The 13,414-nt window shown below is 42.2% G+C and overlaps 1 protein-coding gene across 2 annotated transcripts in view; it reads right to left on the bottom strand.

Annotated features, from left to right (window-relative positions):
* Nucleotides 1–13,414, bottom strand: part of SGCZ (sarcoglycan zeta) — a 4,297,431-nt gene that overhangs the window by 388,396 nt on the left and 3,895,621 nt on the right. For both annotated transcript variants that reach the window (XM_085642032.1, XM_085642033.1), the window contains exon 12: nt 9,838–9,910. In XM_085642032.1, coding sequence (XP_085498158.1) covers nt 9,838–9,910 — 73 coding nt within the window. The remainder of the gene's footprint in view (nt 1–9,837; nt 9,911–13,414) is intronic.

Raw genomic sequence — 13,414 nt, 5'->3', positions numbered from 1 at the left:
AACCATCTAAACATAAACCATGAAAAGTCCAGCATCTTACACATTGGCAGAAGGATCGACTGGAATAGTGGTTAGCACATAAACTGTAAAATCATCAAAGCTGCTGACAGCGGCAAGTACGTTTGCATGTGGTTTAACACAAAAGATTCCTTCACCGGGCAATTAAAGGAAATCGAATTTTAAGAGAGTAGCCTTACCTACTCTTTCATGAAGCTACTCGATAACCTGTCAGGGCCCCGTTTAAAACCTTTGCTACAGGATATAAAAGAGCAGTACATAACTTCTATATGATACAGCTGCAAAATGTTGACCTCCCAGAAAGACAATTTGGAAATAGTACAGTGCGTTCTCTTCAGAAGGCTGTTTACTTTGCCATTGCCAAAACCTTTGGCCCAAATCACGTTAGAAACTGATTTGCAAAATCAGTATATCAGGTGGGACTGCTATTTTCCTAATGCAAAACTGCAAGATGATCAGACAAGGTTCTTTAAGATCATTTCTCTTTAAAGAACTATGGGCCGGACAGGAGTTAAAAAATTCTCATTTAAAGTCGCTGAACAACTCAATTGAAATGCTCCACTGAAGGAACATTGGGACCTAGCCATACCATGGTACCAACTGAAATTGTGAATCAAGTACCAGGAGTGTCTTTGCTTCTGTGCAAAAGACAACTTCTGCCTCCCTCTCAGGCAGGTCAGCACTTAGTGACATCCTTACACACAAAATACTATCCAACTTTACCTTAGAGAGGCAATCCCACTCAAAATTAAATGGGAACTCCCAAGACTGAGATTCGGCCTGTTTGGTGTAGGAGAAAAAAAGCAGACATGGAAGTTTGGTTGGTCCACAACTGTTGCCGCCTCTGTTCAGTCAAGACAGAATTCTCATGTACCCTGCTGCTGTAAAGGTCTTGTAAGAGTGCTCAAAATGTTTAATACCTTCTTTTACACATTTAAACATAAGGACATGAAGAAAAGCAATAAGTGAATGTTTCAATCCCTTCGGGTATTTGACTAACTAGTGCCTCAGTGATATGTTTAACATCATTTTAGCAAAAGAAACTTTTCTAAAAATGTATGTCTAATAGCTGAGTATATATTCTGAATTCAACTTCTAAAAACCCATGTGAAGCTCAATTTGAATTTCAATTTTGTAAGGGCTTTAATTAATCCTACAATGAACATTCACATGACACATGCTGCTCGAAGTGACCTAAAAAGGATGAAAGGCTGAATGAGGCCAATTGTGATTCAAGCTTATAACAGTGTATATTTCAGTATTGAATAATTTTTTCACTGTGCAATTCTGCTAGCTTAAATAAAATGACTCTCTGGACGTTGATTTTGAATGCAGTTTTGTACCAGAAAAATATACATTTTGTTCAGCTGCTGCAGTTCATCATACCAGTTTTGTATTTTTGCTGTGCTTGTTGTACTATTTGGTTTACTATGTTCAGTGTTCCAGCGTATGCAATTTGTAAATTAAAGTTTGAAAGGTTAAATACATGTAAGAAATGTAAATACTGTGCCTCATTATTACTTTGTTATGCACGGCCTCCATAGGAAGCCTCTATCATTAACCCAGATTCTAAATCTGCTAACTAACTGCTATGGCGTACCAACAGTTAATACTAGAACTCGTTGCCTACTGTTGCTACATCATAAAGGTCTTCCAGGCCAGGCTGACAGGTCTCTTTGAGATCCTGTCATTGCAGCGCTGATTGTCTGTTTTGACTGAAAGCAGAAGGCAAAGCTGCAGAAGGTGGAGGAAGACAGGGAAGGTGTTGAGGGTTGGTTAAGGATGGCAGGTAAGGTATTTTCGACATTTGGGTCAGGAACGAGGGACAGTGAGATGTATGGCTCTCCCATTACTGGTCTGCATCGGCGTTGACGTTGAAATGTGTGACAAATTATTTTTTGGGGCCATACATAACATTAAATTATAGATGGGCAAAAAGTGGTACTGAATGACATCATAGACAACTCAAACTTTGCTCACGTTGTTTCTTTGCTGTCACTCAGAACCCATTGGTGAAAAACATCCCCGTAATTCACTGTTACACATCTCTAATTCTATATATCATTAATTCATATCAGGGTAATCATCTTAAAAATAAAAGGGAAAGAAGGTGATCACAATGTCTCTAACACCGAGTCAGCACCATGTATTAGAAGTGGCAAAGTATGATAATAACAAATTACAATTTGTATCCCTTAGAAATAACATTACAGTAAGTAAATATTGGCATCAGGAATCTTCTTCTGTACTCATGTGTAAAGAAACAAAAGGTCAGCTTCAAGGTGATTTGGAAGGTGGACAATCATACCTTGACTTTTGACTTGGAAGTAGTGTTGATATAGGGGTGAGAAAGAAGGAGGCATGATATGCCTGATATGGCAGAAAGTCAGTTATCAGACTGGAAGCCTATTAAAACCAGCACAAAAAATCATTTGATCTTGTAGAGAGTCTACCTCTTACATATCTAGTTAAGACAGAGAAAACATTTCTGCATGGTAACAAGGTAAATCATATAACCAAATATTTTATGAAAAATAATATTAGTATGAAGAATGACAAGAACCTACACATGAGTTTGGAAAAAAAGGAGAGAGGGAGCTGTTTCTGCTTATCATGTGGCCAGAGACGGTAATAATGGTGTAGCCTCTCCTTCTGGTTAGGTTAACAATATTTACTTTTATGAACATCCTTGAGGAGCCTTCTAGCCTGCCCGTGAACATATTATAATCTACACTTGTACTCAGGGGGAGCCCTAAGTTGTTAAAGAATCGACTGATAGCACTCGACAAGCAGATGTTAGTTGTGAGCCACACAGTCAAAAGAAGAAAAGTCTGGACAATAGGTAACATGATATCCTGTATTTTATCGAACACAGCGTAGCCTTTTTGGAATCATGGTTCACACCCTTTTAGTGGAGAGAAAGGCAAGGACAAGGAAAGTGGTAGACCTGTTAGGAATATCCAAGTCAGTTAGAGAAAAAGAAAATGGGTATATGGTTTGCAAATTTACTTGCACATCCTATTTTTTTCTTTAATGAAAACAATATATTAGACCCTGGATGCCACCACTGCAGCTTTACGCTCTCATTCTTCTAACCTGGACCTACAGGTTACTGTTTTGCAAGCGATGTTCATACACAATGCAGACATTGATAAATGGATGAAGGCAGTGGGAATAGTACTAGCAGAGACTACAAATTAGCCTGAACTTAATGAAAATGCAGGTGCTCTGAAATTCAAATGAAGACAACAGACATCCTGTAGGTCATACAATCAATGATAGGTCACTGTTATGTTATGTTATGTTATAAGCTTTATAGAGTGCATAGCTGCCCCAGCAAAGGGGCGTCCCAGTGCTAATCACCAACTGACATAGGGCTGACAGAGTGACTCACAGAAGAAAAGATTATGTTGGAAAAATTTGGGTTTTTATGGCTTTTAATGCTTCTGATACACGAAGGGAGGGAGTTCCAAAGTTTAGGAGTGAGAGCACGAAATGAGCACCCTCATGCTAGCACTAACTTGACCCGAAGAACAACCACCAGGTGCTGGCTAATAGAACGCAGCTTGCGGGTTGTTATATAGGGCATAAGAAGATTAGGTGAAATGTTGGGCGATTGGAGATTCATGATACTATGAGAAATACAGAGTGCTTTGAAATGGATACGTTTCTTCACCGAAAGCCAATGTAATCTGCAGATGGAGCAGGAGGTAGAGCAGGTTCTCTGCAGACCAAGCAGCATCCGAACTGCAGCATTTTGTGCCCTTTGTAGGAGATGTCTCTCTGCTCTGTTTGTCCCTAGGTACAGGGAGCTCGCATAATCCAGCCTAGTTAGTACAGTGGCCTGAATGATCACCTGAAGGATGGTAGGATAAAAAAAAGACAGCAGGGGTTTTAGACCACGTAGAAGCCCAAAGCAGACACCAGCTACTGCTTTTGTTTGAGCCTGAAAGGTCAGTGACCAGTAACTTGAATAACACCTTGAAAGACAAGAAAACTAACAAAAGCACATGTAAAGGTACTTGAACTGCATCTCATAGAAGGACCTGATGTAATACTGAAAGAAACTGGATCCACTGTAGATAGACATGTAAATAGGAGCTGCTTATCAAGACAAAATCCCCTACAGGCAAATCCAACAAAGAAGATGATAGAGACCAAAAATTGCCAAAATTGACACAACTAAGTAAATTAGTCCTGCCTACTTTCAGGTCCATGGAGGAAAAGCTCTATTTAAACAGGGAGAATCCATGGGGATCATCTTCAGTGGATGCAATCACAATTATATTAAATTTACTTTGAGATGCTACATGCAACTTTCACACTTATATTATTACTTATACAGTAATAACAACCCTCACTGAGGATCATGAGGCTCAAACGATAGTAACAGAAAACGAGGAAGATCTAAAAAGGACTAAGAACTGCAGCTGCAGGCAAGGGAGCCTGATTGTTGTTTCCTGAAACTGGAGTGGAGTTAAACATCAGGAAAGGTTTCTCCAGTGAGAAAGAATGGAAGCAGAAATAAACAAAGATGCAAAATGTCAGTCTTAAAACGGTTCTATAGTTACACTTATCAGGATTAACATTGTAATCTTTTTAATGCTTTTTACTGTTTGTTCAGTAGCAATGGAAGAAAACATAAACAGTCACCATTCAAGGTGATTATTCAATGATATTCCATTTGAGAAGCGGGAGTTTGGCAACGACAGCGGGCGGGGGGGAATGGAAGGGTACATGAAGATTTGTGAAAGGGGAACAGGAAGGAACAAGGGAGGCTGAAAGGGTGAGGCGACTGATTCAGAAGATTATCTGAAAACCTCATTGGTATGGCAGGAGGTGGCATGAGTATTTGCTGATGAGCTGGTAATGTGGTGTAATGCACATGATATGAACAGAGGCGAGAAAACTCTCCACTCCGGACTCAAGCCTTTATGCTAGAGGAGGGCACTAGCATATTTTTAGAGAGCCCATCAAGCAGTGGTGACGGGCAAAGATGATGGCCGGTCGCGTATCTCAAGGAGGGCAGAGCAGCACATTATTGGCCAGTGAAAGAAGGCATGGTTGTGGTGGGGACAAGGTGACAGCCCCTGGCTCTCAGAATCTGAGGAGCAGGGCATCTCACTCCATTGCAATGGGGTATTTGCAAAGCCTCACTGGCTTCCCCATGGTCGATATCTTTAATGTGTACAACCCATCAGTATTGGAGAAAACAACATAGTCCTGTTCTGGGGAAATTTTAAAGTGAGTATGGCGCAAGATATATCAGTAGAAGAGATTAGGATGGACGGATTCCCATAGGGATAATAGAGAACCCAGCATCACCAGACAAAACTTCCAAGAAGGGAAGAAAGCCGTCATCCTTGGCACCACCCCCTCTGCATGATACAAATCCTGTTGGCCCTCTGCCCTCGGAAATCCCCCAACCCCGACGGACCATGCACAAAACCTCAACATCATACTAGACTCATCGCTCACAACGAACCACCAGATAAATGCCATCTCCTCAACCTGCTTCAACACCCTCTGCATGCTTTGAAAGATTTTCAGATGGATCCCAAATGAAAGCAGTAAAACCGTTGCGCACGCATTCATCAGCTGCAGTCTACACTACGGCAACACTCTCTATGCCGTAATCAATAAGAAACTCCTCTGGCAACTCCAGACTGTCCAGATTGCAGCAGCCAGACTGATCCTCAACATCCCCCTCGCAGCCACATCACCCAACACCTCCGCGATCTCCACTGGCTTTCAGTCCATAGAAGAATAATCTTTAAACTCCTTACCCATGCATACAAGGCCCTTCACAACACCGGACCCGCATACTTGAACAGCTACTTCTCCCAAAAGACACCTCTGATCTGAATAAGAATAGGAAATGATCCTGGAATCTGGTAACATGGGGATATCCAGGTAGCCTAGTCATCTGGAAACAGGATGTGTGATTAGTCGAATGGGTGAAAAATGTCATCTTCTAGTACTCATTGGATAGTTCAAAGTACAGGCATGTGGCTGTGTCATAGTTAGGGGAGTAGACAGAAAAGAGTAAACTTGCCTGGTCATACCATTACTGACAAAGATTAAAAGAATATTAAAAGTAGAAAGCCAAATTAAACCCTCGGCCCAGATAGCGCTAATTGTTTAGTGCTATTTTTAATACTGCTCTAAGTAGTGCACTAGTTACTTGCTCCTGGATTCAAGAAAGGATCCAGTTCAAATCCAGCATCCTGGCTTATCTAACTGCTTGATGGTGTGGGGAAAGTCATCCTCAGGCAGGACTCAGGTCAGGAGTGAGTACTGTCAACCACCTTTCTCCAACCTGTACGATTATCTCAAAATATTGCAAGCTCAAAAATATGCTCATATACCTGACATTTATTTTGCTTAGAACCGCATTTGATTCTATTAAACAAAGTCTGTTACAGGAAACTTGACATCAGCAGAGGATGCCAGAACGGATGGTAGCAGCTCTGCAAATCCTGCATGACCAAACATAAGCTACGGTCAAGAATGGGAAATGAGGCGAGTGTGCAGGGTTTCCTGGAATACCCACGGGGTGCGCTAAGGCCGTGCTCTGGCACCTCTGATGATTGGTCTATGTATTAATGGATTAATGGTGCTGACGATTATCTCACTTGCTTGCACCTTGGTACCCCAAAAATGGGAGAGAAACAGATTGTGATTTATAAGTATGCAGATGACAAAGTATTATCAATACTACGAAGCGATCAATACACTACTTACTGTAGAAAATAGGGCAGGTGGACCTCCCAATTAAAACAAACAAGACAAACCATATGGTGCTGAACTCAAAAGCACAGTCAAGGCGCGCCTTTACTATGAAGAGTGTTTCACTCGAAAGAGAGACTAGACTTGGTCAGTTTGGTATCAGAATGGTTCATAGAATACCATGGTCCTAAAACAGAGCAGTCAAAGTTGCAGTCTGCCCTAGAATATTGGCGCTGCCTTAAAATGCACTGATAGACTCAGTGGGGCTCAGCGAGTTCCATCATTTGGGTTTCTAAGATGAAGGCATTGCATTGTCTGTTTATGGGGCTGAGCAGTGGGAGTTGTTTAACGCTGCATGTGTTCAGAGTCTGAGAATCACTCTCTGAGAGCTCTCCTCAGAGTAGGCCGGAGCACCCGCTAGATGTAATAAGATTAGAGCTTGAAATTAATTTGCATTGAAGAAATAACTGCCTATAACTGGTCTTGTTATAAACAGGTTCCATGTTTACCCATTACATAGGAATATATAAAAAGACTGTTTATGCGGTTTTGCAAATGAAAAACACGAGAAAGTGCATTTGATGGGGCAATAAACAGGGAACGCTTAAAGGGATTGGGCTCCGGAATTGCTGTGAAAATTCAAACCTTATAACTAGAACTACAGTGAAGGTGATCAATGTTAATGGTGTGTGAAGCGTTAATTCTCAGACGCAAAAGCACTATATGCTATTTAAGTATTTACTAACTAGGATGGAATCCTACTTGGATGATACTATACTTGAGATATTGAGGGGGAGATTTACTAAAAAGTCACACAAAGCAGCGCAGGCCCCTGCGAGGCTGTGCTGCGTTGCGTGGAAGGGAGGGAGCAGGAGAGCGCCATATCTTCAGAGATATGGCTCTCTCCTCCCCTTTCCCTTGCGCCAGTGCTGATTACAGCTGCCGTGTGCCATGCACACACCATAGCACCGCAGCGCTAGGGTGCGTTCATGAGTCTAGCATAGGTTTTGTACAGGAAGGGTACCCTTCCTGTACAAACTACTATCAGTAGCGGCCCGTGGAGGGAGTTCCGTGAGGCGGGGCGGGGGAGGGGCAGGGTGGGGGGTAGTAACTCCGGAATATTGATTAAAGGAGGCAAGTAAACAATTAAATAAATAAAATGAATTTCCATGCGTGCGCTGAATCGCAAAATGCCGCAAACTACCCCCCACCCTGATCCTCCCCCGCCTCACCGCCCCATGGAACTCCCCCCACGGGCCGCTACTGACTACTATGCTAGACACAAGGGAAAGTTTTTCCCTCTTTGTATGTGTGCTGCACAGTGCAGCACGCATGCAAACTCGGAAAAGGAAGGAGAAATTAAAGTATTTCTCCTTCCTTGCGCCTAGTTGAAGAGGGCGCAGTTTTCTCATGCTAAACCCAATCTACTGTTTTTAGTAAATTGGGTTTAGCATGAGAAACCTTGGGTGGTTGCATGGGAACGCCCATGTACCACCCTTGGTACGCCCCCATGGCGCAAAGTAACACGAAACAACGCAATGCGCTGCTTCGCATTACTTTTACATTATTTCCAGCGCTAAAGAAGTTTGGCGCTGGAAAGTATATTTCACCAAAAAAAATTGCTTTGTTTTCCGTCACTTTTGTGGTGCAAACACAGCGCAAAAGCTTGATAAATCTCCCCCTTAATATTTAGATGGACACTCTTCCAGCGCATGTCTGTGAGGCAAAATGTGATGCAAAGGAGCACTTTAAGGGAAATTGTGATTGCTTCCTGGGTGAAATCGAAAAAAAACGGTAAGTCAGCTTTGTAGAGTACTGCTAGACTTGTTTAAGATCTACAGCATTGAGAGTTCCAAGGTGATGTAACGACCGATTTATGGCACGTCACCACTTTATATCTGCCTGCTTTAGTTACAGACAAGAGGCACGTTTAAATGTATTTATTATGAATGTTTGAAGATTATGTGAATTAGGACATTCTCTAGCTTGTACACGTTTTTGTAGCATGATTTTATCCTTTGTTTTTTAACAAGTTGATTATGTGCCTTGATATAATGAACGTATTTTTCAGGTGAGACAATAAAGGTTCAAGGGCCAGATGTAGGACCATTTCAAATTGCTACTCGCAGTTTGCGCTCAATTGTGAGTCGCAAATTGCGAGTTGCAATTTGGAAAGTAAAACAGTGTCAGAGACACTGATTGGGATTTCCAATGGGGTCACAAAATGCGAGGCTCATGAATATTAATGAGCCACTTTCAATTTGCGACCCCATTGGGAATGGCTGGCTCTCCCAGGGATGGTGGCCTGCTGGGCTCAGCAGACTTCCATGTCTGGGACTTCTTGTCAATAAAGCAGTTTTTTTTCTTTAAATGCAGCCGGTTTTCCTTATAGGAAAACGGGATACATTTAAAAAAACAAAATGAAACGTTTTTGTTTCATTTTCTAAGGGCAGGCCTATTTGCGACTGCATTACCAGACTCTTGAAGAGGGTGGTGATTTACAAGTGTTTTGCGACCGCAATTGTAGTTGCAAAACATTGGTACATGGCTTGTGACTCGCTATTTGGAAGGGAACGCCCTTTCCTAATAGCGAGTCCCAAAACACTATTTTGCGAGTCGCAAATTATTTGCGACTTGCAAAATAGTGTTTGTACATGGCCCTATCAGAATTAGCATGCACAAACGGGTCACAAAACCTGTTTGCGCATGCTAATTCTCGTCGTACATCTGGCCCTAAGAGTCTTATGCACTCAAGTTTCAGAAAGTGAACTACATGAATTATTTTACAGACAAATGCAGATGTACCTGTTAGTGTGCAAAATGAAGTGTACAGTATATTACTAGGCACTTGAAGCACCCAAAAATCTATACTTACAAGATAAAAACATAATCAAATCTATTGATTCTCTTAGGAAAGGAAGTCGATTTTGGAAGATTTGCTCTGCAGGATGGGGAAGGATAGACAAAGGCAAGAAACAAAACAAAATATATCTAAACATCATCATAAAGTATAAAGTGTCAAAAAGTCGTTTCTTTTCAAATATCTTTCTTCTGCACAGTGGTGTTTATTTCAGTGGGACAAGCACTTACCTGAGGTCTTGTGAAGGTTCTGCCCTTATATGTGGTGTTTCCACGGAATGTCCAAAAACAACACCCTCGGTTCCTAAAATAAATATGGGTTTATGTTAAGAATAAGTTAGCATATGAAGATAAAACTATTGCATGTTATAATGAGCACTCTTAAATGTACATACCTTATTACTCAATATTGTTTATAATGAATGCTCATATATATTTATAACATTTGAGTATATATGTTTCTGTAAGTCTGAAACAATTCATACCTATTAAAACTGTCCCTACTTTGACACTTCACTTGTATAGTACAACCTTAGAACCCTACCTAGTGGGCTCTACCGGCCACAAAAGGCCTACACGCCATATTCATGGTGGCAGTCCAACCACCACCACTGTGAGTCTACCCACAGTATTCTGAGTGTGGAAGTCAGACCGCCACAAGATCACCAGCTCTGCTGGGATTCAAGGATCCAGCTGGGCCTGTGGTCTGCAACCGGCCCGACCAGGACCGCAGAGCATGGTACAGGTTGCCTTTTCACCGGGTGAGCCCTCCATGAAAAGGATGCCAGAGAGGAAAATAAGGGGGGCTTGCCAGATCTGGGCCTGGGGGTGAATGTGGGGGAGGGTGCCCCCCTCCCATGACTCACTGTCACTTTGTTATCTTTCACTAAAACCACAACATTGTCCACAGCACTGTTTTCAGCATAATGTTTGTCTGTGCTTCAAAATGTTCCTCCTGGTCAGCATCAGGTGCCACCTCCTCCCCTGAGACCTCCTCCCAAAGGGAAGCAATACCAAGGCTGTGAAAAAAATGGAGCCTCTGCTTTTAGGTTCCAAAGATGTGCATGGGTTGGAATGACACATTAAAAACAGTGATACATTTTATTGTAAGAACGAGCTTTGTAAAGCCGATACAGCTAGCTTTTTCATTGAGGAAGTGTTTGGTAATAACTGGGCATCCCGCTTTCCTAATGGAGAGCCCACAATGATGCAAAATCAACAGCTTGGGCAACCTACAAGAAAGGCTTTACTGACAAAATGCATTAGCAGGATTCTGCTGCAGCCTCGAAGAGTGTTATGAAATGGAGTCAAAAGATGAAGTTTGTATTGATACTTTTGACAGAGGGCTAACATTTTAATGATATCTTTAAGAAAACTTGGCGAGTGCACAACTTTACTTGTGAATCCAGAAATCTACATACCTAATCACATGTTATCATGTTATCATGTTATTGTGAGAGCAAAGTAAGCAAATACATTTGCAAAGATGGGCACTGTCTCTTTATGATAGGCCAAGGTACTCACCTCCTAAACAAAATTCCTTAAACCAATTACTAAAATATTGTTGTGTCAGCAAAGTAAATAATCAAAGAGCACAAACTGGCTATATTTCCATAAACATCCCTAATTGGACAAGGTAACCTGCTGTAACTGGATCTGTGTGAGCCTTGCTGGCTTCTGCTGGAGAAAGTTCCTGATCCCCAAGAGGTGCTCCCTAGGTCCTGGTCCTTTGGCTTGAATCAGTGTGAGCTCCTCTCAAGAAGAGAAGATGAAATTCTGATGGCTGTGCTCTTTGCGACCATGAATGATTCTCTCTGCATAGTGACTCTGCAGCTCACAATGACCAACACAAAGCTCTGGTGAAGACATGCTCTTCGACCTACAGCAATGACAGCCCACAGTGGCTGCCAATAAGAAGCTCCAGCAACAAACTTCTGTGAAGCCCCACTGGCTTTTCGCAATACAGCGACAACCATACACAGCACCCTCCAAGCTCCTCGCTTCCTCCTCCACTGCAAATGGAACTCTTAGAACCATACTTTGAGAAAGTACATTTTTCAGTGGAACTAACCTGGTTCCTGTATTCAACCTGCATTCTATTGCGATCGTCCTGAACTTGTGACTAATGCCAGGTCCAGCACGACCAGATGACTGTGAGTGACGCTTTGTACTTTTAGGTGCTATATTTACTTAAAATCTTGAAATCGCATATCGCCGGTTCTACTGATTTGTTTTGATCTGGTAAAAATGTTTTATAAACATTTACTCTAGCCAATTAAATTGGGTTAGGGGGTTTCTTTAAAAAGATTGTGGTTGTGGCATACGTGGGGCTTCTACCCTCCTCATCCAATAACCCAAATTCTTACAATAGTCCAACTAAGCAAATTTAAAATTGTGAAAAACACATGAAAGCCAATGATGAATTAGTACCGAACGAAAGACAACTATTTTGCTTTGTTTCTAATTGTACCTCTTATAAGAACCAATGGCAAGAGGTTTTTGGACAGCTAAATCTGTCTTTAGCTACAACCAAAAAGGCCTCCTTTGCTCAACAGAATGCATATATAGAGTTAGGCTGTATCATCAAATAAGAATGTTATGAAAAGGGGTCAGAAGATTAAGATTGTGTTGCAGCTAGAAATTGTAAAAGACATATGAAGCAAAGTATTGAATATATTGGTTCTTTTGACAAAGGTCAGTGTAAGAAAACAGACTGTTTTGCAGATTTCCCCCCATTTTTTTGCCCCATTGGGACTACTAGATGCTAGTTTTAGACTCTGACAGTTCATTGAAGCCTGCTAACCAGGCATAGGCCCCATTGCCAGTGCTCTCCCTAATATATGGTACCAGTGGTACTCACTGCATAGGTGTTAAATGGGTCACCAGGGCCAGAAGCACTATTTGTGCCACCCTGAGTGACCCACGTAAACTACTGGCAGCAGACAGTGCAAATTGCTCAAACCCAACTTTGCCCTCACCATATGTGGCAAATTCAATGCATTTGTAATGCATGCCAGTCACCCCTAAGTAAGGCCTCCTAAACCCAGGAGGCAGAATGCATTATTTTAAAGATGTGGACATGTAAGTGCAAGCTTATATGTCCCTATCGTGGTCTTTACCATTAAAGGCTACTATAGGTGATGGACGGTCCATAGGATAACATGGGCTGGCACCTGGGCAAACCTGAGGTTGGAAGCTCCATTATGGTACCACCTAGATTTGTCATGTTTGATATAAAAAACATGCCTCTTCGTCCCTGACATGAATCTCGTGTAGAGGACAATGTGGTATGCACACAGGTGGCTAACTTAGAGGTTGCCCACCTGGTTGTCTCAGCCTTTACTGTAATCTGACTGTCAACCTGCAGCTGCTGCCACCAAGACCAGCTAGGAGGTGTGAATTCTCCCAGGTGTCAGAAACAATGACTTGGACGGGAAAGTGATCACATGTCCCTCCCTGACCAGATGGATATTGAAGAGGCACTTCAAGGCGGTGAGCTTCAAAGGCTGCACCCCCTGTGATATGCAACCAGGATGCCTCCCAAAGGAGGGAACAGCCTCCCCCTGGCTCCAGGCACATTTGCACCTGGGCAGGTGGAACACTTAGGTTTTCAAGAGATGTACACCTCCAGAAGGCTAGCCTCACTTCGAGGGTGGACGACCTTGTCTAAATGGTTAAGGAAGACTTCTGTCATTTTTAAAAGTGGTAGAATAGAGGTTTCTGGGCAGAAAAGGTGACCTACACCCCAGATGTGATCACATCAGGTATAGATTAGCCATTGGGGCTAGTAGCCTTTTGGCCACTTGCA

Source organism: Triturus cristatus, chromosome 2_2 (assembly GCF_964204655.1).
Source record: "Triturus cristatus chromosome 2_2, aTriCri1.1, whole genome shotgun sequence".
Lineage (NCBI taxonomy): Eukaryota > Metazoa > Chordata > Amphibia > Caudata > Salamandridae > Triturus > Triturus cristatus.
The sequence above is the reverse complement of the archived record's forward strand: the minus strand, read 5'-3'. Positions and strand labels throughout refer to the sequence as shown.